Below are 26,775 nucleotides of genomic sequence, written 5' to 3' on the forward strand. Positions count from 1 at the left end.
CTTCCTGAAGATGGTGTAGGTTTGATGTCAGAATTGTTTAGCCATAGGATTCAGGAGGCTTTGTGCAGGAGATAAGGTTGCAAGCTATATCAACGGTTGGAACTGTGCTAAGTTGGATGGCAAAGTTTAGACCTAGGTTAAGGATCTTATTTTCTGTAGCACTTTGGATTACAATTATAGTTGAGTACTATCTGTTTGTTAATTCAGCATCTCTTCAAAAATCTTAATTGTCCAAGGAAAATCACATTTTTGACTAAGACTGAAAAATAGTTTAAGGTTAAGAACCTAATTTTCAGTTTGTAAAAATGTTAAAGAGGAGTCTTAAGTTTGAAGCAATATGGTAATATTATACCACAAAATGTTTGTCAAATTTAATTTCAGACTACTTATTTTACACAAAACTAACATTCTACCAATGCTGTGAGTAAACAAAGCCACTCATTACTATAATGAGAAAACGGCAATTTGAAGAAAGGTAGCAGAGTGTTGTGAACAGCTTACTTTACTGTAGCAAGTACAGTTCCATTTCTGTGCAATAAACTGCCTTCCTGTGTAATGGAAGTGTAAGGGGTTTTTAAAGGATAACCTAATACAAAGAAAACATTGACAACTAAAATAAACATGGTACAGAATAATCTTTATTTTGTTTCATTTCCCAAACCAAGCTAAATATCACCATAATTTTCTAGTTAAAATCTTCAATATTTTCATATCACTTAACACTTCAGCAGAAGAGCTCAAAGCACCAATCAGGAATTTGTTTGCAGGTTAGCAAAACATTGAAAGCAAATAAAGAATGCTACAAAATCAAGATTAACATGTTATATCAGGTGTAAACTTACATATCACACCCACAGAAAGGATCATGCTAGCATTTGGAATAAACCTACTTAACATTGAATAAACTAAAATATCATATTAAGAATAGAAATCGACACAGATTAAACACCTTATATATCATCAATATCTATGTCATCCTCACTGTTCTCCACTCCAGCTGTGGTGGAAACTGGCTTAGGTTCTTCCTTCACTTCTTGAATTTTTGTGCTGATGTGCCGGTCCGAATATACAACCTACATTAAAACAAAATAAAATGCCTTAAATAAATCAGCAGCTTTCAGCAAAGGACCAATCTCACCCAAAACTGAAACCACCTATGGGTGTGGAAAAAAACTTGTTCAGTGAAACATTTGCACTGGTCCTACAGACAGATGCTGAAAAACTTTGCCAATTATAAATTTAAGGGTTAAATTTATGAAACAATCTTCGTTCTCTTCCATTTCTAGAATTTAACTTTAGTAAAACTTAACACTATTGATTCTCTACAAATTGTAAGCTATTAAAAAATGGTTTGAAATTAAGTTCAAGAAGTACAAATTAACATACTTCCACTGCTTCCTCTTCCTCAGAGGAAGATTCTTCTTCCTCAGCTTCCTGCAGCCATTTTATGAAGGGTTTAGCTTTCTCATGGATTTCCTGAGCAATCTCCTTACTAACGTACTTTTTTGAAACCTGATCAATTAAAAGTTATATTGAAATTTGTATCAAAACTTAATTTATACCATCAAGATGTTTGGTTTGGTTTTGAACTACACATCCTAGAATTTTGAAAATAATGCTTAATGAAATATTAAGACTTTATTTGTACTACACTATTCAAATTACTGAAAACAAGTAATGTTTCTACTACTGTAGCCAAACTTACATGAAGGAAATGTAACAATTTCATTTCATGGCAATTTCTTTATCATACAGCTGAAATAGTAAACCCTGAACAGCTAAAGATTGGTGGAGCTTCAACTTAAAACTGTTTGCCTCTAACTTGTTACTCTCATAATTTTAAATTATGATGAATCAGTAAACTAAACAATGTTCCTTTTTATTAGTCATGACAGTACCTTGAATTAATAAAAAATTACAATATCTTAAAATTACTTAAAAATCTGAAACAGTGAATGATTAGTGCATTACTTTTGCAATATTACCCAAATTCAAATGTTTATAAATGATCTACATCCTTGATTATACACGTTAACTGCCCAATTCCAGTACTAAAAGTTGTCTAGATATTAAATCATTCTCTACAATTAACAAAAAAAAATTACCTTTTTGTCCCAATCAATCAAGACTTCTTCCTCCAATATATCTGTATCGTAAAATGTTTTTAAAATATGAGGAATTTTATTCATCAGACTGTCTTTATGTAGCTTCACTACCTGTTCCAAGCCACCCAGCAAATATTTCTGAGCCTTATGGTTTTCATGGGTGAACTGAAGGAGAAAAAGATGCAACATTACACTTCGTGAACATACCACAAAAGTTACAGAAACTTAAATACTGTTGAACCTAACAATGAAACAGCTAAATTATTTATATCAACATTAAGGATTCTAACTTCTTATAGCAAATAATATGCATAATAAATTTATTTTCCACAAACTATATTGGTTGATACAAGTTTAATCACATGAATTTCCAACCCACACAAATTGTATTGTGTAAAACACTTACTCTAAGAAACAGCATACGATGCAGTTTGATTTGGTGGATAATGTTTTCATTAAAAAGTAATTCACAAAACACCAAAGGTGCCTTATCCTTGATATCCAATCGTTCTGCTTCTGCCAGAATTTCTTTAATTGTGCTGTCAAGTGTGTTATTGTCCTTATGTTTCTGTTGAAAACAAGATCATATCAAGTGAAATACTTTACATTTCTCCATATTACACTACTAATAAAAACATGCATGGCACACACCAAATAATGATTTCAGTCTTATCCACAACATTTCAATTTTTTTTGTTTACTACAATAAAATTAGATTGGACTTACTATCTGTAAGTTCACAATTTCTGTACAGGATCTAGATTTGTTGTTTTAACATGCAAGAAAAAAGTAACCCCTGTACTAGAATAGCTTGTCTGAAAAACAGTTAAACACGTAGAAGGGGTAATTTCTTGATGTAAAAAAAAAATTGGTATACTAAAATCAAATTTTGCATTTGGTCTAACCTTTTAGACAATTATATACATGTTTTTAGAGATCTGATGTCAATTATTTTTGCATTATGCAAAAGGCATAGATATCTAATAGTTTATAAAATGATCCAATAGACAGTATTTTGTCTATTTCCATTTAAAAACTAATAGTTAAAATAGTTATGTTCATGCAGCATGAAAATTACGGCAGAATTTAACTGCAGCTAAGTTTCACCTCATGTTTTATCAACACCACCCTTCCACAGAATCTCCTATTTTGACTAAAACAGGTCATTCTAAGGGTTTTAATTACTGAATAAACTGTAGATGTGTACCTCAGTCAAAATTTAAGTATTCCACAACTTACCTGTTTAAAATCTTACCAACTGATTTTAGCATAACCATATTACTGCTTGACACTACTTCCAATAATCTTGCCAAATGTTTCACACATGCTCAGTGAATCCCCCTCCCCCCTCTCCCCATTTATACCTAAAAAGACACCAAAAACTTAGTGCAAGTGCCAGGACTGGATGGAAATCTTGATAGCTTAATTATTTTAAAATAAACATACAAAAATGATGGAATAAACAAGCTCAACACAACTTGCCTTCACAAATTCATAGAATATGTTCACTCGTTCCTGCTGGGTTTTTTCCAAATCATTATTCAACATGAGTCCTTTAGCTCCAGCAGTTAGGTCTTCCATACGTTTAGCAACAGCAAAGTCATCAGTATCCACACTCCAATCAACATCATCTCCATTCACCTGTGTGTACATCCATTAAAGTAAGGCACAGGTAAATCTAACAAACTTATTTCTTCACGTGTAACTTTTGAGATATAAAATTTAGCAAGGCTCTGCTTAAAACTTCCTGCAATTAATACATATTGCATCATAAGTGGCATCCAAGATGTTACATACCAGTGTAGATTGGATACCACTTAGCTGAAACCCACAAACCCTATTATTCACATAAAAGTCTGCATTTATTATTTTATTAAACCAAATAAAAAGGTCCAAAATATCTGATGATACAGGATTAAAACCAATTTGTTTATCAAGTAGAAACATCTGAATATTTATTTTACAAAATAAAACTGTTTGTGTTCTTGTTTTATAAATAATGTTTGGTACTTGAAATATTAACTAAACTGAAAAGTCAGTAAGCAGTGTCCTATCAAAGAACCTTAAATATTAAAAACAGGGCTTAAAGATTACATTTTCATTAATGTTCACAATATTTAATGAAAATTTTGAATAACTTCTGATTAAGGGCTGGGAACTCCAAGTAATTACTAATACAAAGTCTTATAAACAAACAAATGGAATTTTTTAAAATAAAAATATTCAAGTTAATAACTTGGAAAAAGTAAAACTAACTATTATACATATCATACAACTATTTTCCTGATGGTTCATGGATCAACTTTATCTCTGAAAAACAGCTAAGTTTAAGCATGTTCTTTATATTTGAAGATACCAAAATTGTTAGAATAAAAACTTTACTATTAGTGGTTCAATTATTCACATAAAACCATCACACATTAACACTGTATGGTCAAAATAATCAAATAGGATTTGTTAAATTGGCACATTCTATTTGTATTACATTACACTTTAAAAAATGTTTATAAATAAAAAACATCATACACTGTGGTAAACTTTATACTTTTAAAAGGGAAAGTTAAATACCAATAATTATATAACTAACAGATCTTACATTCAGCTGATGATACAATGTTTCTTCTGCCAGAACCTGACAAGTGATAAATAAAAGCACTTACAGCAGTGTTCTCACAGACATCTGGGTCCGAATCATGCTGAGGGCTGTCTCCATCTTCCCCATTCTCTTGGTGTTTTCCAGAAGAGTCTTCCTTGGATTTTCTCTTGCTCTTCTTACCACTCTGGACTGATGATCCTGTTGCTCCAGGACTCTGGAAGACATTAAGTGATATTAAACTTTTGTCAGGTACACTAATGGTCATCCAGTATGTCTTGTAGCTTCATCTCGGCACACAAGATGCCCATTTTAAAATAAAGTATTCTCATGAAGAAGTTTCAATCACAGAATAAAATCAGTCATTTTGAATGAGTATCAGTTTTCACCAAGTATAATAATGAAATCTGGGAACATATCCAACACAGTTTGCTGAACAAAGTTCAAACCATTTGGAGAAATATCTTTTGATGTTTAAAATTCATATTTTGATCACTTTACAAATGTTAAGTCTCAATACAGACAGTTTATTTTACTTTATCACTACTCTGTATACATTTACACTGTTAAAAAGACAAGTTGATTGTTGATTGATTGAGTTAGTGTTTTATGGCACAAAGCAGCGAGGCTATCTGCGCCAGACATTCGGTAAAAATGTAAAAAATATAAATGTAGTAATAGACATAAATGGAAATGAAGGTAAAACAAAAAAGTATAAAATCAATGTTGACACCTAGTCTACAATGTTAAGATAGAAGGCAGAGTAAAAGAAGTTGTAAGATATTTACTCCAGCAAAAAGGTAATGATCATAACCCGCCAGGAAGACTAACAGGTAAGTTCAAGAACCACAGTCAGTCACCTGAAGTTGGTCTTTCCAGTCCTGGTTGTGTCATAGCAACCAGTATCAAAATGTAAAAGAATAGAAGTTTTAAAAAATACATAGCAAAATTGTAACAATGAGTAGCCAAATGTCCTGTAAAAAAATTTGTAAAAGTAAATGAAGATAAAATCAAAACAGCAATTAAAACAGAAAATGGCATAAAAACCAATGTTGACATCCAGTCAAAGTTGTACAGGACTACCTGTAGCAGAATGGTAATGATCATAACCCGCCAGGAAGACTAACAGGTAAGTATAAAAACCACCGTCAGTCACCTGAAGTTGGTCTTTCCAGTCCTGGTTCCAGGTTATGAGTCAATATGGCCAGAAATAAAAAGTTAAGTAGTAAAAGTGTGAAATGATATGCAGCAAAAGTATAACAACAACTCGCCAGGATGACTAACGAGTAGTTCAAACGGATAGTTCAAACAGTAGTGTTAGTCACCTGAAGTTGGCCTTTCCAGTCCTGATGTCGAGTTATTTAATGTTCTAGCCATGGTCCAATGTCAAATTGAATGAGAGAGATTAAAACTGTAAAAAAGGAACAATTAAAAAGGTGTAATGAATAAATATGCAACACTTAAATGAGATTAACAAAATTAATGGCCATTAAAAAATTAAAAACATTATCAAGGTGGACAGAGTCACCATCACCAATAACTGTCCAATGTTACAGACTGACCCTGGGAAAAAATATGTTTAAAATATTGCCGTCGTTGAGAATTGTAATGATGGCAAGAAAGTAAAACGTGGCTGATAGTGATTTGAGTGTTACACAAACTACACATTGGTGCATCAGTTCCAGATAAAAGAAAATGATGAGTTAAAAAATGTGACCAATGCGTAGCCTAGTGAGAACAACTTCCTCCTTCGAACTTTATGGAAGATAGATGGCCAAGTCCAATTTTGGGTTTGATTTGAAAAAGTTAGTTGTTGCGTTGCTTACTCCAAGTGGACTGCCAGCTGGCACGGAGTCGAGCCTTGAAGACAACACCATAGTTCATGTACGGAATAGGCACAGGAGTGATGGTGCTGAAGCAGACATATTTAGCTGCCATGTCTGCAAGCTCGTTCATGCGAATACCAACATGGCCTGGTATCCAGAAAAACTGGATTGAAGTAGCTGCTAATGAGAAATGGGCCAGTCGGTTTGAATATCAGCGAAAATAGGATGTGAGCTAACGTGTAGAGATTCCAAGGCAAGTATAGAACTAAGCGAATCAGTATAAATAGTGCAGTTGGGGTACTGTTCAGCTGCAATATGATCCAGGGCAAGAGATATGGCATACAGTTCAGCAGTGAACACAGAAGCTGTAGAAGGGATTCTGCGCGCAACTACTGACCCATAGCAAACCATAGCAGAGTCCACTGAATTACCTGATTTGGAACCATCTGTATATATGGGAACTGAATGATTGTTTGAAAGATATTCATTGAATAAAAGACGGTACTTCCAATCTGGAGTATCTGCCTTTTTAGGTGACTGAAAGAAAGGTCACATTTGGGGGCTGTAATAAGCCATGGTGGGATGGGCCGACCTGTGGAACCTGCAATGTTATCCAAGGACAGACCCAATTCATCCAATTGCGCCCGGATGCGAAGGCCAAACGGAGCAATGACAGATCGTCTGTTCTGAAAAAGTACTGCCTACCGAGGAAAGAAAACATTTCCAGGTGGGATGCTTTGGTAAGGAATGAAGTTTCGAAGTATATTGTAAAGATAGTTGCAAACGGCAAAAGGTGTAGAGAAGGTTCATGAGATTCAATGTATATACTTTGAACTGGAGAGGTACGGAAAGCCCCAGTGCAGAGTCGAAGTTCTTGGTGACGAACGGGGTCCAGCATCTTTAAGGCGAGGGTCTGGCAGAGCCATAGACCATTGATCCATAATAGAGTTTCGATCTAATAAGAGCACGATATACCTTTAACATTGAGCAGCGATCTGCCCCCCAACTGGTAGAAGAGAACACGGAGGATGTTCAGTGCTCTTGTGCATTTGACCAAGCTGCTTTAAGTGTGGTATAAAGGTCAGTTTACGATCAAAGATAAGCCCCAAGAACTTGGTCTCCGGGACCACTGGCAGCAAAACTTCACCGATATGAAGTTCAGGATCAGGGTGAATACCCGTCAACAGCAAAAGTGCATGCATACAGTTTTGGAGAGAGAAATTAAAGCCGTTTGCCAGAGTCCACTTCCGTACACAATTGAGGGCGGTTTGTAGTTGCCGCTCAATATATCTCATGTTTCACGACTGACATGAGATGTGAAAGTCGTCGACATACAGCCCATTCGCAACAGTGAGAGGGAGTTGTTCAGTGATGGCATTTATCTTTATACTGAAGAGTGTAACACTCAATACACAGCCTTGAGGGACTCCAAGTTCCTGTACAAAAGAACGGGAAAGTGTCGAACCCACACGAACTTGGAATCTCCTGTCCATTAAAAATTTTTTAATAAACATGGGTAGATGACCACGTAACCCATATGTATGGAGGTCTCCCAAAACGCCATACCTCCATGTTGTGTCGTAAGCCTTCTCTATGTCAAAGAATATTGATACAAGATGTTGGCAGTTGAGAAAGGCTTCTCTGATAGATGTTTCAAGACGAATTAGGTGGTCTGTGGTGGAATGCTGTCGACGGAATCCACACTGGGTGGGCGAGAGGAGGTTGTTTGATTCAAGGAACCAAACAAGACGAGCATTAACCATCCTTTCTAACGTCTTACAGAGACAGCTCGTCAAAGCAATTGGACGGTAGTTTGAAGGAATCTTGGGATCTTTCCCTGGCTGAGAGAAAGGTAAAATAATAGCCTGGTGCCAGGCATCAGGAAAAACATTCTCCTGCCAGATCCAGTTGAAAACAATCAGAAGGACATCAAGAGAAGCCAGAGATAGATGGTGCAGCATGTCATAATGAATATCAGGTCCAACAGACGTACTGGCAGACCGATGAAGGGCCATTTTTAGTTCCACCAGGGTAAAGGGACAATTATAGTCAAAGAAACAGTCAGTTCGAAAGGAAAGAGGTGATCGCTCTGCCCGAGTCTTGATGGCCAGGAAGGTGGAGGAACAAGCAGAAGTGCTAGATACCCGGCAAAAGCTTTCACCTAGAGTGTTAGCAATGTTCCAAACATCAGTCACCTCCTGACCATCAGAGAGTAAGATCGAGAAGGGGACAGAATTGTAGTGTCCATTAACCTTTCAAATCCTGTCCCATATGATCTTGGAACTGGTGGTAGAAGATATACTGGTTGTGAACTTAATCCAAGATTCCTTCTGGCTGTGACGTCTTACCCACCTAGCATGTGCACGGGCCTGTTGGAAAGCAACCCGGTTTGAAAGTGTGGGATATCTACGAAAAGTATCCCAGGCCCGCTTTTGAGCCTTCCGTGCTAAGTGGCAAACAGGATTCCACCACGGACAAGGATATCGTGGAAAACGTGTCGAGGTTTTAGGAATACACTGAGCAGCTGCATGTGTAATACAGTCAGTTTCCGCTGCTACACAGTCGTCTATTGATGGCAGGATCAAGTTATGCGAGGGCAGTGAAAGTGGACCAGTCTGCCTGATCCAGCTTCCACCGGGGCATGCGGGTAGGGTGGCATTGACCACGGCCAGTCTCTCTCTCTCAAAAGGATCGGAAAATGATCACTGTCTAGTGGATTACTGTCAACCCTCCATGAAAAATGGGAGAATAATGAAGGGGAGCAAACTGAGAGATCAATGGCAGTAAAGGACTGACTAGGTGCATGAAAAGTGGAAGAACCAGTATTGAAAAAAGAAAGATTGTGATCAGAGAGCATCCGCTCTACAGATCGGCCCCTCCCATCAATAATAGCACTTCCCCAGAGGGGATGATGTCCATTAAAATCCCCTAGGATTAGAAATGGAGATGGCAACTGTTCAACGAGAGCATCAAGATCTGATTAATCATATGTCTCTCCAGGGGACAGGTACAGAGAACAAACAGTGATGGTATGACCCAAAGAAACACGGATGGCTACAGCCTTCAAGGGTGTATTGAGTGACAAAGACAGGGTGGGCACGTGTTGATTTACCAACAGTGCCATCCCTCCATGTACTCGACCATCACACAACCTGTCATTTCTGTACAGAGAAAACTGCCGAATGGAGACAGTATCAGCAGTTTTGAGAAATGTTTCTTGTAAAGAAAGACAAACAGGATGGTAGGAAGCAATCAGCATTTTGATATCATCCAGATTAGAACGTAAACCTCGACAGTTTCATTGTATCAAGGTGGCCATTTTTAAGAACGGGTAGGTGAAGTGGCTGGAGAACCCTTCGGTTTACGACCACGTCTTTTTTCTTTACTGTCTTTAGTCGGAGGAGGTCTATCAACCTCCATGGATCCTGCTCTGGGTCGGGTGGGCAAGTTTTTGTTATTGAAAGGGGAATCCAGTGACTGAGGACGCGAACGAATAAATGTTTTGTCTCTTGTGGTGGGAGAAAAAGATGTATCAGAAGAAAAGCCTGTATTTGAAACTGAAGGATGTGGATCTTAAGGTTTGTTGGAAGGTATGGGAGGAACAGAGATGGGTGTGGAAGTCGATTCATCAACCTTTTTAACCACGGAGGTCAAAAGGCTTTTCATTTGTTTTGAAAACGATTCTCTTGGAGGCACAGATCTGTCTGCACTCCCACTGTAGTTGTGGAATGAAGTGCAGCAATATATATCCGAGATGGAGTTGTGGACAGCAATTTCCGAGCCTCAGGATAACTAATGTTGTGTTGTTTTCAAACTCAGCACCTCTTTTTCCTCCAACCATTTTGGGTAAGTATGAAAGTAAGAGCGGTGAGAACCATTGCAGTGTACGCAATGTGGGTTCATGTCACACTCATAGGCATCGTGGTCCTTGCCTCCACAACGAGCACATTTCAGGGAACCATGACAAGATGTCTTCGAGTGGCTAAATCTCTGACATTGGAAACATTGAAGAGGGTTTGGTATGTATGGCCGAACCCTGCAAATGAGATAACCTGCCTTGATGGTGGCAGGTGCACGTGGTGAAGTAAATGTTAAAACGAGGGTATTTGTTGGCAGTGTAACCCCATCTTTGCGAGTGGAGATGCGCCTCACTGCAGAAACTCCTTGAGTGGAGAGACCAGCGAGAATCTGACTCGGGAATGTTCTTCAAATCCCTTTCAACAATAACTCCTCGTGAAGAATTCAAGGTAGCATGGAGTGTAACCTCAATTGGTACATCCCCAATTGCCTTTGAATTCAAGAGGAGTTAACTGTGTTGGGATATGGATGTTTCAACCAATGTCACGAGATCAAAGTTTTTTTTACTGACTTTGGAGAGCCAGCAAGTCCTTCTAGTCCCTTTTGAATAAAAAAGGGGGACATTTGCCCTAAAGGTTTTTCCAAAAGAGAATGTAATATAAGAAAATGAGGTGCGTGTGTTACTGACGTTGAAGATTGCTGTTCCGAGTATTCAAGACGTGGTCGCTTACCCATTGACTGTTTACAATTTGATTTAAATTTTTTGGAGGATCCACAGGAAAAAAAAATTCGGTACCCACTGACCCCACCCACCATGGAGCCCTACAAAGTCATGCAAGGACAATGCAGCAACGCCAGGGTTTCGTGAGCACTATACCCAAACACCAGCATCAGGCACAATGTCCACAATACCCTTTGAGAACTTCCAACACTGGTACTTGGTTGACTCCAGCTCAAGTGGACGAGCCGATTGACCCAAGGAGGGCCACCCAAAGGCTGCCCGTCTACAGGAATTCGAGGCCAAAGTGGTGTGTTAGGGTTGGTCCCTTCAACCACCAGGATCCTCTCTTCCCCTTCACAGGTCGCCACGCACGGCAAACACGTGGGTGGATGTTTAGATCCCAGAGAAGGCAACTAGATAGAACAGAACCTTCCTGGGAGGTCCCTCACCACGCACAGGAATCCACACTGAGGGGAAAAGACAATAGTGAACCAGACATTTAGCACAGTAGAAAAGATTTAAAAAAAAAAAAAGAGTTATACCATGTCATAATGATAACATTTAACATACTGCATATCTGAAAATAACAATCCAACAGGTACAGCTGTTATGCAGAAGTTTATATACAAATACTTAAAGGGAAAATTAGTACAACCATGGAAGTTTCATCCATACCAATTCCCAATACCTTTTCACACATGCACCATATAGTAAGTTGTCTATGAAATAATTTAACATTGTATTCAGACATTGTTAACCTGAAGATGAACTAAGAACTCTGCTTTTAGTTTTAATACCCATACCAGTTTTCAGAAACATTTATTTCAAGGTTTGTCACAAATTTAATGTCTGATAAATACCACTGTATTAAAGTTTGTGATGAACTTTAAAAATAAACAATGATAACTCGGGTATTTTAACATGAGCCTACAAACACGTTTTCTAGTCTAAAATAAAAACCTTATTGTTAAAATTTAAAATGTTCATAGAATTTGGAAGACAGGAGACAACATTAACTTGTTGTGCAAAACCGTAGGGGAAATTTCATGCAGAGCAGTAGTTCATAACAAGGTATTACACAGAACTGCCACTAATGTTCTGCAAGGTCCCAGCACTCATCTTTGTATAGCATTATCATGTTGCAAGTTTTTTCATAAATCTTGCATTACAAAGAAAACTCAAGCACTTGTTTTTAATTACAATTTTTCATGCACAAATATTCAACAGAAATTCACCTGATGTGGTGGATTTTTGAGAATGAATGTTATCAGCTTATGAGCAGAGTCCAATGTTCCACTGTAGCCACAGGCAATACATTTTACCATGATAAGTCCTTTCTTCTGAAGAACACCCTGGAGGAAAAAACAAACACCAACATAAAATCAAATCCAAATCTGTTCTTTCAAATGTTAAATGTCATTTAAATACTAATCATACAACCTGTGGCATTTCAGAAAAAAGGCTTTACCTTATATCAGTATACACAATATTAAATAACCTCTTTCTGCAACATGCAAAATCAACTTCAATTTTCTTAGGAAGAGTTTACTAAAGAAACTGATGTTGAAAATGAGCCAACAAAGTGATGAGAAAATTTGCTTTTCTGTTCATAACCAGTTAATGAAAAGTACATTTAAGTGTATTAGAACTGATTAATATACTGATCAAGTAAAACGACAGTTGCAAGCCATCATATCTACTACAATCTGTAGTCAGGTGGTTATGTATAAAGATATATTCTGACTTTACTGTAAGCTCTACAGTTAGTGATGTGATGAAATCTTTAATGGGATGAAGAAATACTGGGATAAAAGAATTACATCCATCACAGCATACATATCAAATGTGCTTATTATTTCAACATTTGTAGTTAACTTAAGACCTTGGATTACACAGGTCTGTTTTGTTGCGCATATGCCAGTAAAATTTTTAAAACGTTTGTGTACATGTAAATTACAATTTTCAATGATAAAACCTTACCAGTAAACAAATCAAGTAAAATTTTTAAAACATACAAAAACTGAACAAATATTAAAATACACGACTTCCTACCAGAGTTGTTTCAGGGTTGTCACAAGATGGACATAACACAAAACGACGGATGAAGCCATCAAGAATGTCTTGCAGTTTTGCTGCCTCATGGGATCCATTAACAATGTAGCGTTCATTCTTTACATCAAACTGAGTCTGAGCACCAAGTTCACATCCAAAATATTTAGTTGGATCTGTGGAGAGAAATATCATCCATATCCAAATACAGGTAAATACTTAAAAACTGAAGTGCAAAATTTAAACCAAAAACAAATGAATCAATTATATTGATACAAAATAAACTTTGACACTTATTTTGGAAAGGTAACTTACAAGTCGGAGGTCGATTAAGAGCCTTGGCAATTTCCACCATGTTAACAATTACTGTTTTGATACCATTTCCTTTACCTTCCACCTAACAAGTGTATACAAGAAAGATGTATTAGAAAACATTCAAATATCTCATACACTAAAAAAATTACTTAAATGAAAGAAACTGTTTGTAAACACACATAGTAGATATAAAGATGAAAAGTTACAAAAACCTTTAAATTTGGAAGCTTACATTAACAGTTGTTCCTCCAAAATACTTATAAAAAAATTCCTTCATTTAAAATAAGCTCTGTAATAGCACGAATACTGCTGGTTGTATTTGGATTTTAGTAGCTTCCGATTTCTAGGCCTGTTTTTATATACTAACGCTCTCTTAATTCCTACATTAAACAAATCCAAGCTCTAATACTATGAACCTTATTATGGTCAAAAGGTATTTAGCTATGATACAAATTAAACTCGGAAAGAGCTTCAAAACAAAAACATGCAAAGCTTTTGCATTACGGAAGTGTAATGTATTTACAATGTGCTTGTCAAACTAAATGATGCATCATGAATACAACAAAAATTAAGAGACTGGAGTAGAGAAGATCTCTCCAGAAAGTTTAACACAACATGAAAGCAAAAAAGGTTTTTTTTTTTGTTTTTTTTTTTTTATAAAGAAACTACACTCATTTTATGAAATATGAAGAATGGCTCTTGGTTCAGACAATCAATTCTTATATTATCCACTGTAAAAAACGTTACTTTTGTACATTAACCAACATTGATGTTTAACAATAATCAGTTTTGTAACTATTTTAACCCCTAAAATCTTAGCTAAACTATGGATGAAGGTTCGACTTACGAAAATTTCTATCATCAGTAAATAACGAGTGAACATTATTTCTACCTACTTGTTCATTTTCAGTGAATTTGGATGAAAAATTCTTTAATTTGTACTTAAGTGAATAATTTATCTTTATTAAGTGACCACAAAGAAACAAGAACTTTGAAATTTAGTGGTCTTGAAAAGTAGAGACTGGAGAAACAGGAATGCAAGCAATATATTTCAATTGGTTGTGTGATCAGATTACTTTACAAGGTACATAGCTGCAGCTGATATACAGATGAAAAAATAAGTTTACCGATTAACCTTCTTACAGGTTTGGTTAAATATACTAAGTCTGTAACCACAAGTTTAAGTTTTAATACTAAAAACATATGTTCAGTGCATCTTCCAGACATTTCAAGCATTGAGTCTTGCTAAAAATATCTGTAAATGTGGAAAAGTGAGAATACCGTTTGACAACTTTCAAATAAAGTATTGTTAACGTAATCACTTTTCATTCACAGCAGTTAACAAAGATTTTTTCAATAAAACTTTTGTTCCATAAAAGGTTGATCAATCCAACAAGATGAAAAATCTAAATTACACTTTCTTCTACTTCACTTATTCTAAAATAGTTAACTTCATCTGTATCTACTTATTGTTTCAGTGCCTTTTGAATTATGTCTAAATAATCCAACCATGCAAGTTGCAAAACATTTTGTAAATGTACAACATAAATTGTATCAAATTGTATGAAGTACAGGGTACTTTTGAATCACCTTAAAAAAAGGCAGTTTTTTTTTGTATAATATAACAAGCAAAAATTTAAAAATCTAAAATTCCTTTCATAATAAAGAACACAAATGAAAATACTTGGATTTTTTGCTGTCAGATGCCAATGAAATTTAATGCGATTTTAAATACTAATGGTACTGTGACACTGAACAATTAAATAATGCACCAAATAAAAAAAACAAATGCCAATTTTTCTGGCTTTCTAACTATTCAACAAGAGCTATAAAAATTAAGCTGAGCTAAATGCAATTTATGGGAACATTCAACTGGAAATGAAATAGAATTTTGTACAGAAGCAACATAATACATTTTATACAGTAAAATGGTTATACATAATATGGTTTTAAATTACTGGCAATTTGTGAAACAGGTGGACATGGGAAGAAGGGTCTTATTAGATTGCATAGTTATAAAAAAAAACAAGATTGAAGGCTATAAAAACTATCCTTTTTTTGACTGATAATATGAGTAAAGTAAAAGAATTATTGGAGTAAAATGTTATACTAGAATAAGTTTTTTTAACATTACCTTATAAACTAAAATTTGCATGGCATTAAATTTTGAGTTAAATTTTCATTCCAAACGTGTTCATATCCTGTGAAAATTAATTTACTTTTTGAAATTGACTTGAGTGCAATGCTATACATATGCAATCTGGTAGGACAATATAAAGTTAACTAAAAGTAGTTTTAATAACTCATTAAACAAGATGTTCATTGACCTTTACATTAGAAACCTAACTTTTTAAAACCTACAATGGCAATATTACAAAATGAAATAAACACCATGCCAAGAATTTTTCAGAAATGAGTTATTGTCCATTTTGTTTTGCTTTTTTCAGTCCATTGCTATAAATCTAGGCAAATAAATAAAAATGTAGTAATGCATTAGGAAGTTTACAATAAACTACAATTTTGTTTACATAAAAGAAAAGAAAATAGTTCAGATGATTTAGCAGCAGCTGAAATCTAAAAAATAAAATTACAATGGAACACCTAACATGAACTTGTATATTATACCATCAGAGCATGTTTTAAAATTTTTTTATACCTTTTATAAATTTATATATATAAATAAATATGTTCAAACATATTAAGCTGTTTATATAATTTGCAATCTGGAGTAAATAATAAAACTAGTCTTATTTGTACCAAACAAATAATTAAATTATTTGGTACCATATAATTTCTACTTAAATTATTAAGTAATTTAATATATACAAGATCTAATGCTTAACCAAACAGTTTTTAAAGCAATCAACACCTAAACAGGATGAATAAATAATGAACTTAAACTATTTTCAAAGAATGCAGAACAAAACCCATATTAATAAAACACCAATAGTCTGGTAGTTCACCTTTGCAATAATCTTTGGCATTTTATAACGATAAAACTGGTCCGAAAGGCTACGGTTCACATTGACACTTCCCATCTTGGCTGTCTAATCCTTATTTTGATATTATAAAAAGCTTAAGGGGTCTTCCCCACACACTTCCCAAAAGCCTTAATGCTGTTGGCTTGGCAGAAAATAAAACAAAGGAACAGTGTACAGAAGCCAATAGTCACGACCGAAATGGGTTTAGTTTTTGATGATAGCAGAGACACCTATAGAAAAAGCAAAATGGTAGTAAGACCTAAGCACACTCAAAATTACTTTACTATTCATTTAAAGATAACATTTCAAAATAAAACTGGGGTGTTTCAGTTTAATCATGTTTTATTCTATAGCTGCATTATGTACATTTTAATTATATAATTAATATAATACTCAAAGAAAACAGTGATTTTTAAAACAGCTACCAAGGGAAATCTTAGGATCTCAATGCAAATTTTATTATTAATAGAAAGAAACTAGGGAACATCTTCCAAGTTCAAAATACAAGTGGATATTATCCATATGTTCAACCAATGTATTTAACTGCTAAGTTTAGTTGTTAGAAAATAAATATACCCCATAACTTGTTCCTATTGTAATTTACTAGTCTGATTTCAGCACCATATCAAGCTTTCTTTAAACTTCTGTAGAGTAAAAAACTAAATATTTTTTCTTAAAAATCAAGAATAGATTAAATCTTTTATTTTATTCATTTAACTGTCATAAGTGAAGCAGTCAAAATTTATTGTTCTTTCACTGACATTGTTTCAGCTTGTCAAGAAATTTCATAATTACCATGCAACTTGACTTTAAGAAAAAGTTAAGACAACTTACATTTATCTAAATTCTAAAAATTTACCACTGTAATAATGGTTATTTACACATTATTAAAGCAGGCTTAAAATATTTGCAAATTTGTTGCAACTAGTCTTAATTTTTAGCACCAAATATTAAAACCAATGTATATTTGCTTTTGATGATTGCTTTCATGCGACTAGAGCAACTTAATTCTTAAAAGATTAAGAGATACAAAGGAGCAACATATGGAATTTACCTTACCTTGTCACTGAATAATTCTTTCTAGACTCTGTGCAATTCATAAACGATAGTGGTAAATCAGCGTGTCTTTCGACGTACTTCCGGTAATTTGCTGGGTTTCCTCGACCTAAGAGTTCTGATCAAAATTGACATGAAATTAAAAACTTTTGCTATGAAACTAACGTGTATCAAGGTGGAAATAAAATGGGAATGTCATGTTACAGTCAGACAGTTTTACTTTGTCAAATACTTAATTCAATTCATGTAATCATATGAAGATTTTATGTATGCAAGTGATTTTGAAAGCAACATTTTACAAAACAACCTCAATCTCATATTAAACCACATGACACTTTGCAAAAAAAGCTAAAAAAATTTAATTATACACAAGGCATACCTACAAACATTAATTCCTGAAGCTTTACTCATTCAAGATTAAAAACCCAATTTTAACAAGAATCTTAGAATTGCATGTCAAGCTTCAACTGCATCATATGAACAATGGTATAATATTCTATTTAATCTTTTTTTTTTATTGCGAGAAATTGAAGTTAACATGGCATTTATGATGTTCAACTTTTCTGCCAACAATTTTGTTTTTAGATGAACTTGGCGACAGGCTCACAATTATACAGTAAACAGACAAATCAAAATTAACACCAAGTGTTGTAGGTTATGAACCTACATTAATTTCTCATACAGAAGGAACTATCTAGTGTTATGGAAAGAATATCTCCAAGCTCTAACAAATGAATTTTGTTAACTAAACATTTTCCTGGAAAGCACTAGTTTAAATATTTTTTGCATACCTTCATTACATTAACTAGGACCAGACATGTTTTATTACTGTAGCACATCTAAGACTGTGGGTCAGCAAAAATGTTCAAAAGTTCCAAGTTTTTTGGAATATGACACTTACCACTGGTTAAGAACCCAATTAGTACTTACTTGTATTAACTTGTATTAATAACAAAAGTTTATTTTGTCAGGTTAACAAATAAACAAATTAAGATAGGGCTTGGTATTAGTATTGTAGGTGGCCAAAAAAACATCAATTTTGGTGAGAACAAAGTAAAATTAAGACCCCAAAACAAAGCAATGTAAAGCAATACAAAAATACTTCAAAGTTACATATTGCAAAAATATGATGCACAATAACAAAAGAACCATAACAGGTAACTATATGAATGAGTGGGACCATTTAACTTTATGAACCTGAAGGATTATAAACAAGTTTTTCCTAATGCATATTAAGAAAATGAAATCACACTTGGCAAGTGGGGTACAATTTTATTCAAGCCAGGAGATCATCTTCAGTTAAATTAGCTAAAACACTAATACCCAATTACCTAAAAACAAAGTCACTTTCACATATCAAAACTTAATACTTTAGTGTGAACATAAAGTAGCGAGCTATTTAGTTCACATAAGGTTTAACAGTGTTGAGGGGAGGGGCAAGTAATATTTGTACAAAGTATTAACAACTTGGAAAGTGTAATAGGTATAAATAGATTTTAATAATTCAGGACTGACATTAACAAAGTTAGTGGTGAAGTTGTGCATGTTTATTTTATAGATTGAAAGAGAAACTAGAGGCTATTTTAAATGTAACAGTGTAAACTATGGGAAACTCACAGGATCTGAACTTTTACTTACAACCAATAAAGTAACCAATAACAACTTTCTGGAAGTTAAAAATACTATTTGAACTAAAAAAGGCAAATTTAACCAATGAGCAAATATATCTAATAACATTAAAATCTCTAGCCTGTGCAGATTGGGAACTATGGCATGGAAGGAAACAGACACTGACAGAAATGGAAAACTTAAGGTTATAAAGTAGACAACTTCAGCATAGAACAGTTCTATAAAAATAAACAGATAAATAAAATGGAGAAATGAATCATGTTATGCTATCCAGCAAAGGGAGTGGAATACATGAGATAAGGTGATGCAGTACAGGGCACTAGAAGTAATGTAGTCTGTAGAGTGGTAGGATGGGCAAGTATAAGGGACATCCCATAAAATTGTTGGGATAAAATAAATAGGTCAATAGGGCCAAATACGAGGCTTATGTGCAGAGGACAAGCAGACTGCAAGTGGACTGACCAAAATCATTCATGATAAAAGGAAGCCTTTGGAAGGAGTAGGTTGCATTTAAACAGTTAGCTCAGCTATAAAAACGACAAGTAAACAGTGTGGTGTAGAACCAAAGTAAAGTTAAGTCTACACTTAACAGTACTGTTGTAATAACAGAAGTGTCAAATTTAACTTCAGAGCACAAGACAATGGAGAATTGTTATAATACAAGCTGAAACTTAGTTGAGTGTAGATAATTGATGACAAATTTGAGTTGCATCTTGTAAAAGTTAAAGATGAAGTTAATATCAGGAAATTACATATTTAGATTTCTATTCATGGATTTAAGAATTGAAGACTTAGTTGGAATATGTTATGACATCTGGTAAAGCTCTAATGAAAGTAAGTTCAGTATTTAAAGCCAATATTATGGAGTGGATAGGTAAGTTTAGACATGAAAGTTGGGAAAAGTTAAGATTTTAAAATCTTCAGAATGGTTTTCTTCACCCAATTGGTTATGAAACCTATAAGAAAATGCTATTAAAACTTCATTAACTTGTAGTACTGAAGTGGTTAAGAATGTAAAAATTGGGAAACATCTTAGTTTAAACTGCTGTTGCTCAATTATATTTGAGTTTTGCTACATATAGGTAACCAGGATTAATGGGATTTGGGTTATAATTCAAGTTTGGAAAGGTTGAAATTACCATTAACAGTTGTGAACTAGAGAACAATGAATTGTATCAAATATTCAAGATACACACATTTTACACAAATAAAAGTTACTGCCATTAAAGCAGATTGGCTTAGAATGAAAGGATGTTATAAATTTACTGCTATGATGGGAGAACTGGATGAATATTAACAGTTAAACAGTATATTAAAAAAATCAAAACTTATGGAAAAAAGTTTCCTAGAAGTGTAAAAGTTAACGCTAGGAATTTCTTTTAATACACTAAAGATAAGAAAAATGTTAGGAAGTTACAAGTAGGGTCTTTGGCAGGTGATAAATTCTCAGTTCTGATGACTGATAAGAATAGGATATTATGTTATCTTTTCTCCAATATCTTACTACTGGAAAATTCAAGAAGTTAATAGACAGAAAACAAGGCAAGATTAAATAAATGTGCACAAGGTCCAACAGACTGACCCCATATTAGAGAAAGAACACTGACAACAACTGCTAATTTACCATGTACCTACACAAAATGTAGCAAACTTTTAGGATAATGTACAAGTCTGCTGTGCACAAAAATGATACAGATATCTGTACAAGGTTACAAGGTACTGTTCAAAAAGAAAGAAAAATTTGATCCTCAAATTTGTATATTAAAATATGAACAATCTCTAGAGCTTCCAAATACCAAACCAAGACTTTTTTCAGTATCCCTGTACACTATCTGGTATTTACTCTACTTATCTATAAATCAGTTAAGTAAAACAGTTGGTAACTTGTGTAAAAAATACAATCATTATGAAAGGCCCTTTGCAAAAAGTTATGACATCAGTGCACTAACACCTACTTGTGCACAAAGGGTTAATACAGCTTAAGTTTGGAAATTTAAAAAGCTATTGGGCCCAATTTTCTAAAAGGTCTCAAAAGAGGTTATGGAATAGTTATTTATGCTAGTTCGAATAGCAGGCACACAAAAAATCGGAAGGTGGCCAACATTACCTCTCATAACTAGAAGCTTAGTCATAAGTGATTGAAAAGATGCTTTACAAAGTAAGCTATAATTTAATATTGAATAATCAATATACAAGGGCTGTTCAAAAAATACGCAGACTGTTTGAATTGCGCGGCTCCAGTTGGTTCCAGGGGAATCCGCTTGGTGTCGCTAGGTTCGCACAGATCAGCTGATTACGACACCATTTCCCGATTGCAGATATCTTTATTTGTGTATTAGCTAACGCGGTTTTAAGTGAAGTGCGATTTTTTTCGTTTGGCGGATTTCAGAATGAATGACCTGAAGGAGCAACGACTTGCTGTGAAATTTTGTGTTAAACTTGGAAAATCTGCGACTGAAACTGTTGCTATGCTTAACACGGCTTACGGTAATGTTGCTATGAAGCGTACGGCATGTTTCAAGTGGCATGAACGTTTTAAGGGTGGTCGACAGTCCAATGAAGATGATGAGCGCCCTGGACGTCCTTCCACGTCAACTGACGACCCACACGTCGACAAAATCAACACCCTGGTGCGGACAAATCGACGTCTGACTATCAGGGAGCTTGCTGAAGAGTGTGAGATATCAGTTGGATCTTGTTACGAGATTCTGACTGAAAAATTAAAGATGCACTGCATTGCTGCGAAGTTCAGCCCTCAGAACTCGCGAGTTTTTGGCCAAACACTCGATCACTGTTCTTCCCCACCCCCTACTCACCTGACCTTGCTCCTTATGATTTTTTTCTTGTTCCCCAAACTCAAAAGACCCTTGAAAGGAAGAAGATTTGGAATGATTCCCAGATTAAGGCAAATGCACAAAGGAGCTGGAGGACATTACAAAGAAGCGTACCAGGACTGTTTCAACAAGTGGAAACACCGTTGGGATAAGTGTGTGCGTTGGGATAGAGAGTACTTTGAAGGGGTCCCAGACCTGTAACTTCTAAATAAAGTACATTTTGTTTTTATGACGTCAGTCCGCGTATTTTTAACAGACCTCGTAGTTTCATTAGCTGAAAAATTTCCCTTACTAAATACTTCAATAAACAAGTATTGTTTATGTAGATGAAGGTAAAGATGTACATTTCATGTATTTGGATTTTCAGAACATACATAAAAAGGTGATAAATGCAAGCTTAAAACAAGGTAGTGTGGAAGAGAAGTTAGTTCATTGGATAGAAAAAGTTGTTAGAAAAAAGATGGATGACATAAATGATGTTAATTTAAACTGATTATTAACTGTCACAAGTGGAATAACTCAGACCTTATTGTTGGAAACTTGTTCAACTTACATCTATGACAAATGACATCGAATCAAATTTAAATGTTTGTCTGCAAGGACACTACTGCTTTATAAAACGATTTAGGTTATTTGATCAGTTGGGGAAGCATGCAACAGATGACAATTATAAGTTAAAGGTAATTCACAAGTTATAATATGAATTACAATTGTAATATTAGTGGAAATAACCTTAACATGGATCATAATGTTCTGATTGAGGAGAGAACTTTTTCCCTAGAAGTAGGGCAAAGGTCAAACTTTCAGAATTGTATTTAAAATTAAACTAGCTCATCCATAACTTAGCACTAAATGTAGTTAATATCAATTAATATACAAGTTTCAATTTCTTAATTTTAAAAGGATACATTGAGAATTTTCTTAAATCCCCTATGTGCAAGAATTGACATTTGTTTGCAACATTTTAGTTCATTTCATTCCTCTACTATTGATAAGGGGTAGTACAGATGGTCAACAGTTCATAAGTGCTACTCCAAGAAACCAACACCTATCTTTGTTTCTGTGAAACAGTACAGAACTGTACTAAAATTAAAAGTTTATACCTTAAAAAAAATTGGATTTTCATTAGACATTCCCAGCAGTATGCACACAATAGTAGAATTTGTAAAATATTTCAGTTTTGAGAGTTTACCAAATCAATTTGACTAAAGATTTTGCATAACCTCTACAACATCTTAATGCCAAAAGCTCATCCTCCATTACTTTACCTGTAATACTAGATGTAGCTGAATTAGAGAAACTAAGAAAATTATGAAAAACTTCTACATGATTTCATGTCATTCACAATTTACCTTTTTGTACATTTCAATTTTATCCGATTTATATGCTGTTCAATTTATTCAAAAGAAATGCATGAATCACAAGGCAAATATTTGCCCTCATACATCCAAATTTTGCTCTCAAAGTTTAAACTTAATTCCCTCCAAGTTAAGCCATGAATTTTGCCAGCTCTTTGTCACAAGTAAAATTTACCTTTCAAGTATCAAATTTTAAGGAACAAAAACCAACTACAGTTTAACTGTCTGAGAAAAAAACTTATAAAAATTTATAATACTACAACTACAAAATTCCCAACTGTACAATTAGACATTTCGTTACCAATTTAAAAATGACTACTCAAAAGCTTGAACTTTAAAGTACTTTGTTATTTGCAAGTATATCAAATTAGATGAATGTTTGAAAGAAGCCTTGAGAGGTACAGGGCTTCAGACACAAGTTTTGTTTATATAAATTCTTGTCAACAGTTGAATTAAAAAATTCAACCAAGTTCTGGATTGGAGTTATACTAACAAAGAGTAGAAAATAAGTATTGATATTACATTGCAAGTAAAAATTTTTTTTAAGTTAGAAAACTAAAAATACAATGACTTAATCTACATTAACACATTTTAAAAGATATTGCCAAAATATCATGAAAAAACAAGTTTTCAGTTAAAATGGCACAAACAACATCCATGTTGAAGAACAAACATCTTATGCTTACAGGTAAAAGTCAAGCCAAGCCTATTAAGTTCTATAGGAAATTGTGTGCATTTCAAGTAATAAAAAGAAATCCATTAAAACAAATACTCCTTCAAAATAACTAATTTTGTAAATAAAAATGGCAAAAACATTTTAGGAAGAACAGCTCAGCCTTCAACATCCTCTTGCACTTTCAATCCCATACGAGGAGATAAGCAACAGTTTGATAACTGGAGTACATGAAGTATACAATTAATTACCAAGATGTAATTAAAGCTTTGATCCAGTGATTTAAACTTTCACATTAAATCAATGAGATGCATTTATGAACTAAATTATTTCTTTAAAAAAAAATATTGCACAGAATACGGCTGCATAGAAATTGCAGAATTATTAATAACAGACCATGTTTGGGTTTAAAACTGACCTCATGAATTTTTAATTTCTTGGCTTTTTTTCAGATACATACATACAGTGTATATCACTGAATAAGTAATTTTATCTGGAAGCTTGTTTAACATTTACATAATGGGGAGGATCATACTGAGCACATTATATATAACAGTAATACAGGGTTTGTTAATTATACCCTACACTACAGATATATTTTGTGGTTAAAGTGAATAAATAGAAATACATTAAGATACTAAAAAAAACAAACAGCAACGAATTGAAGTTCTAAAGTGTTATGCAAACTGTACGATAGTCAAAAGTTGTTTCCTCCTTCACAAAATCAATTTTGTACTCCAGTTTAACTGACTCCAAGGAGCTGATGGTAGAAGTTAACATATGAGGATAAATACATTTGTAATACTTATTTTTGCATACAACAGTTAAATAAATTTGACAAAGTCTGCCATATTCTATACAGAATTTCTCAACATTCCTTGTATCAATATGCAGGTCAGTACAATGGATGGATCCCACCTACATTTGTTGAAAGTGACAACTTTTTAACAACAATTTTTTTATTTCTGCAACCAATGAAGAGTGAAAAGTAAGCAAAACCAGATAAGTTCATATGATGTCTATATTAAAATATTGTCAAGAAGGTTTCAAAGCATATATACATAAAGGTGCACATCTTGACAAATGAACCATACGCATTTCAGAAATGTTCTTTCAAAATAGGTTCTAAAATAAAATCATTACGCTCATAAACCTGTCAATTTGTTACACTGACATAATACTTTCTTGCACATATAACAATGTATTTCTGCACTACATCCAATTCATTTCTTTTTCCCTTCACAACTGCAGAAAAAGTTAAAATACTGTTAAGTTTATTCAATTAAATTAATACAAACTGACAGATAACACTGAAATTGAATCTGTTCTAAAGAGAGACTTAATAAATCTCTGCATATTACTGTTTTAGGTAGCTACTCTGCAATTTTGATTGTTAAATAACCCTTTAAATGTGTTGTGAAATAAGGCCTACAGTATATCCCCTTTACATCTATGTTGTGATAGACAACCTTTTGCTATATCTTTGCAGAGGCATTTATCTAAGCTATACATATGATGTATTCCAGCATAACCAGTTTTAATCAGTTACACATTAAGCAAATCACATTACAAAGGTCACATCACTCACTACCACAAACCTCCAAGCAGAATAACTTGCTTTAAAAAAAAAAAAAAAAAAAAGTTAAATCGTAAGGCCTTTCTGACATTCACATATTTAATTTTACAGCTGGATATTGTCCTTCACCCACAGAAAACCTTGAAATTAAAGATAACCTATGTACAAGAAATAAGCAAGTATTGCATGAGAAGCCCCAAGATTTTTTCCAAATATATTTGGCATACAGGATACTTGTAGAGTGGATGCTTTTTGCAAGTACATTACAAAACTAAATTAGAAAACTTAAAGCAGTAGACCTAAATATCAGTAATTATGTAATATTAATATAAATGCACGAGTTATGTAACCTAAAGCACTAAATCTTAAATTGTAAAATTATTTTTGAACACTTAACAGATTGATTATGATAATCAAAAATATAGTAGCTTTCACTCTTGTGTAGCAAAAGCTACATTATCAAAACACTTTAAAATATTTGCATAATGAAGCAGTTATCACACTAACTTCAAACTAATTCACCACCTGTAGAAACAAAGGTTATTTTTTTTAGTTTTCAGATTAGGCCTAGGCTCATCTTCATTTCAAGAAAGAAAATTATTACTTAAAACAAAATGTACATAACTACAATATTAAAAACAGTGTTTCAGTCTTATAGAAAGTGACACGTAAATGTTTTAAAAAGTATCTTGCAATCTTTTCAATCTGGATACAATACACCAGTAGTTGATAAAGTAGCAGCAGTAAAGGGTTAAAGTACAACGAACATTCTAGAAACATTCTATCCATTTTAATAAATACGCTTAATTGCATAAAATATTTATTACTTTAAAATATTCTTATTTTAACTCAATTACAACAAGACTGTCTTATTGTATTTCAACAAACTTACCTATCCAAAAAGATATAGACGTCATATAAAACCTTTTGATCAATGTCGATACAAAAATGGGCAACGTTCCAAAATTCGAAAGGCGAACACGCCGTAAGAACTAGTTATAATTTTGCTGGATTGAAACCTAAAATAAAAAATAAGTTGTAATTACTTAATATAAACCCCAAAGATATAACATAGGAAAACTCAACTTATACAGAGCTTCCGATAAAGTTTAGTGTAAGTATTGCATTAAAACCACTAAGGTAAGGAAGACACCAGTAATACTGGAAGTATCGAAACGTATGGTAGACTTTAAACTACTGCTTTGCTTTTAGGTTTAGCTTAGATAAACTAGTTCCAAATATTATGAATCCCATGTATCAA

General features: G+C 33.8%; 1 protein-coding gene across 3 annotated transcripts; it reads right to left on the reverse strand.

The window, feature by feature from the left end:
• Positions 1–616: 616 nt before the first annotated feature.
• On the reverse strand, positions 617–26,541 carry eIF5 (eukaryotic translation initiation factor 5). 3 transcript variants are annotated; one of them, XM_076465814.1, is made up of 12 exons: positions 26,407–26,541; positions 17,448–17,562; positions 16,371–16,618; positions 13,408–13,489; positions 13,096–13,268; positions 12,279–12,395; positions 4,766–4,915; positions 3,588–3,746; positions 2,512–2,673; positions 2,106–2,270; positions 1,387–1,512; positions 617–1,073 (listed from the first exon to the last, which is right to left on the reverse strand). In XM_076465814.1, the coding sequence occupies exons 3-12, from the start codon at positions 16,443–16,445 to the stop codon at positions 951–953; spliced, it is 1,332 nt and encodes a 443-aa protein (XP_076321929.1). In that variant the 5' UTR covers positions 16,446–16,618; positions 17,448–17,562; positions 26,407–26,541; the 3' UTR covers positions 617–950. The 3 variants fall into 3 exon arrangements, with proteins under 3 accessions (XP_076321929.1, XP_076321931.1, XP_076321930.1); XM_076465816.1 differs by lacking the exon at positions 2,512–2,673 and having other exon boundaries at positions 26,407–26,538; XM_076465815.1 differs by lacking the exon at positions 1,387–1,512 and having other exon boundaries at positions 26,407–26,538.
• Positions 26,542–26,775: the final 234 nt, after the last annotated feature.

The sequence above is a fragment of the Tachypleus tridentatus genome, chromosome 10, assembly GCF_004210375.1.
Source record: "Tachypleus tridentatus isolate NWPU-2018 chromosome 10, ASM421037v1, whole genome shotgun sequence".
Classification (NCBI taxonomy): domain Eukaryota; kingdom Metazoa; phylum Arthropoda; class Merostomata; order Xiphosura; family Limulidae; genus Tachypleus; species Tachypleus tridentatus.

What these genes read in the sequence shown, in the direction of transcription:
- eIF5 (XM_076465814.1), bottom strand. Translation starts at nt 16,445, where the DNA reads ATGGGAAGTGTCAATGTGAACCGTAGCCTTTCGGACCAGTTTTATCGT. An exon ending in TCAAAAATCCACCACATCAG is followed by an intron (nt 4,916 to 12,278) that starts GTGAATTTCTGT and finishes AATGTCTTCCAG; the next exon opens with AGTCCTGGAGCAACAGGATC. An exon ending in AGGAAGAGGAAGCAGTGGAA is followed by an intron (nt 1,074 to 1,386) that starts GTATGTTAATTT and finishes GTTTTAATGTAG; the next exon opens with GTTGTATATTCGGACCGGCA.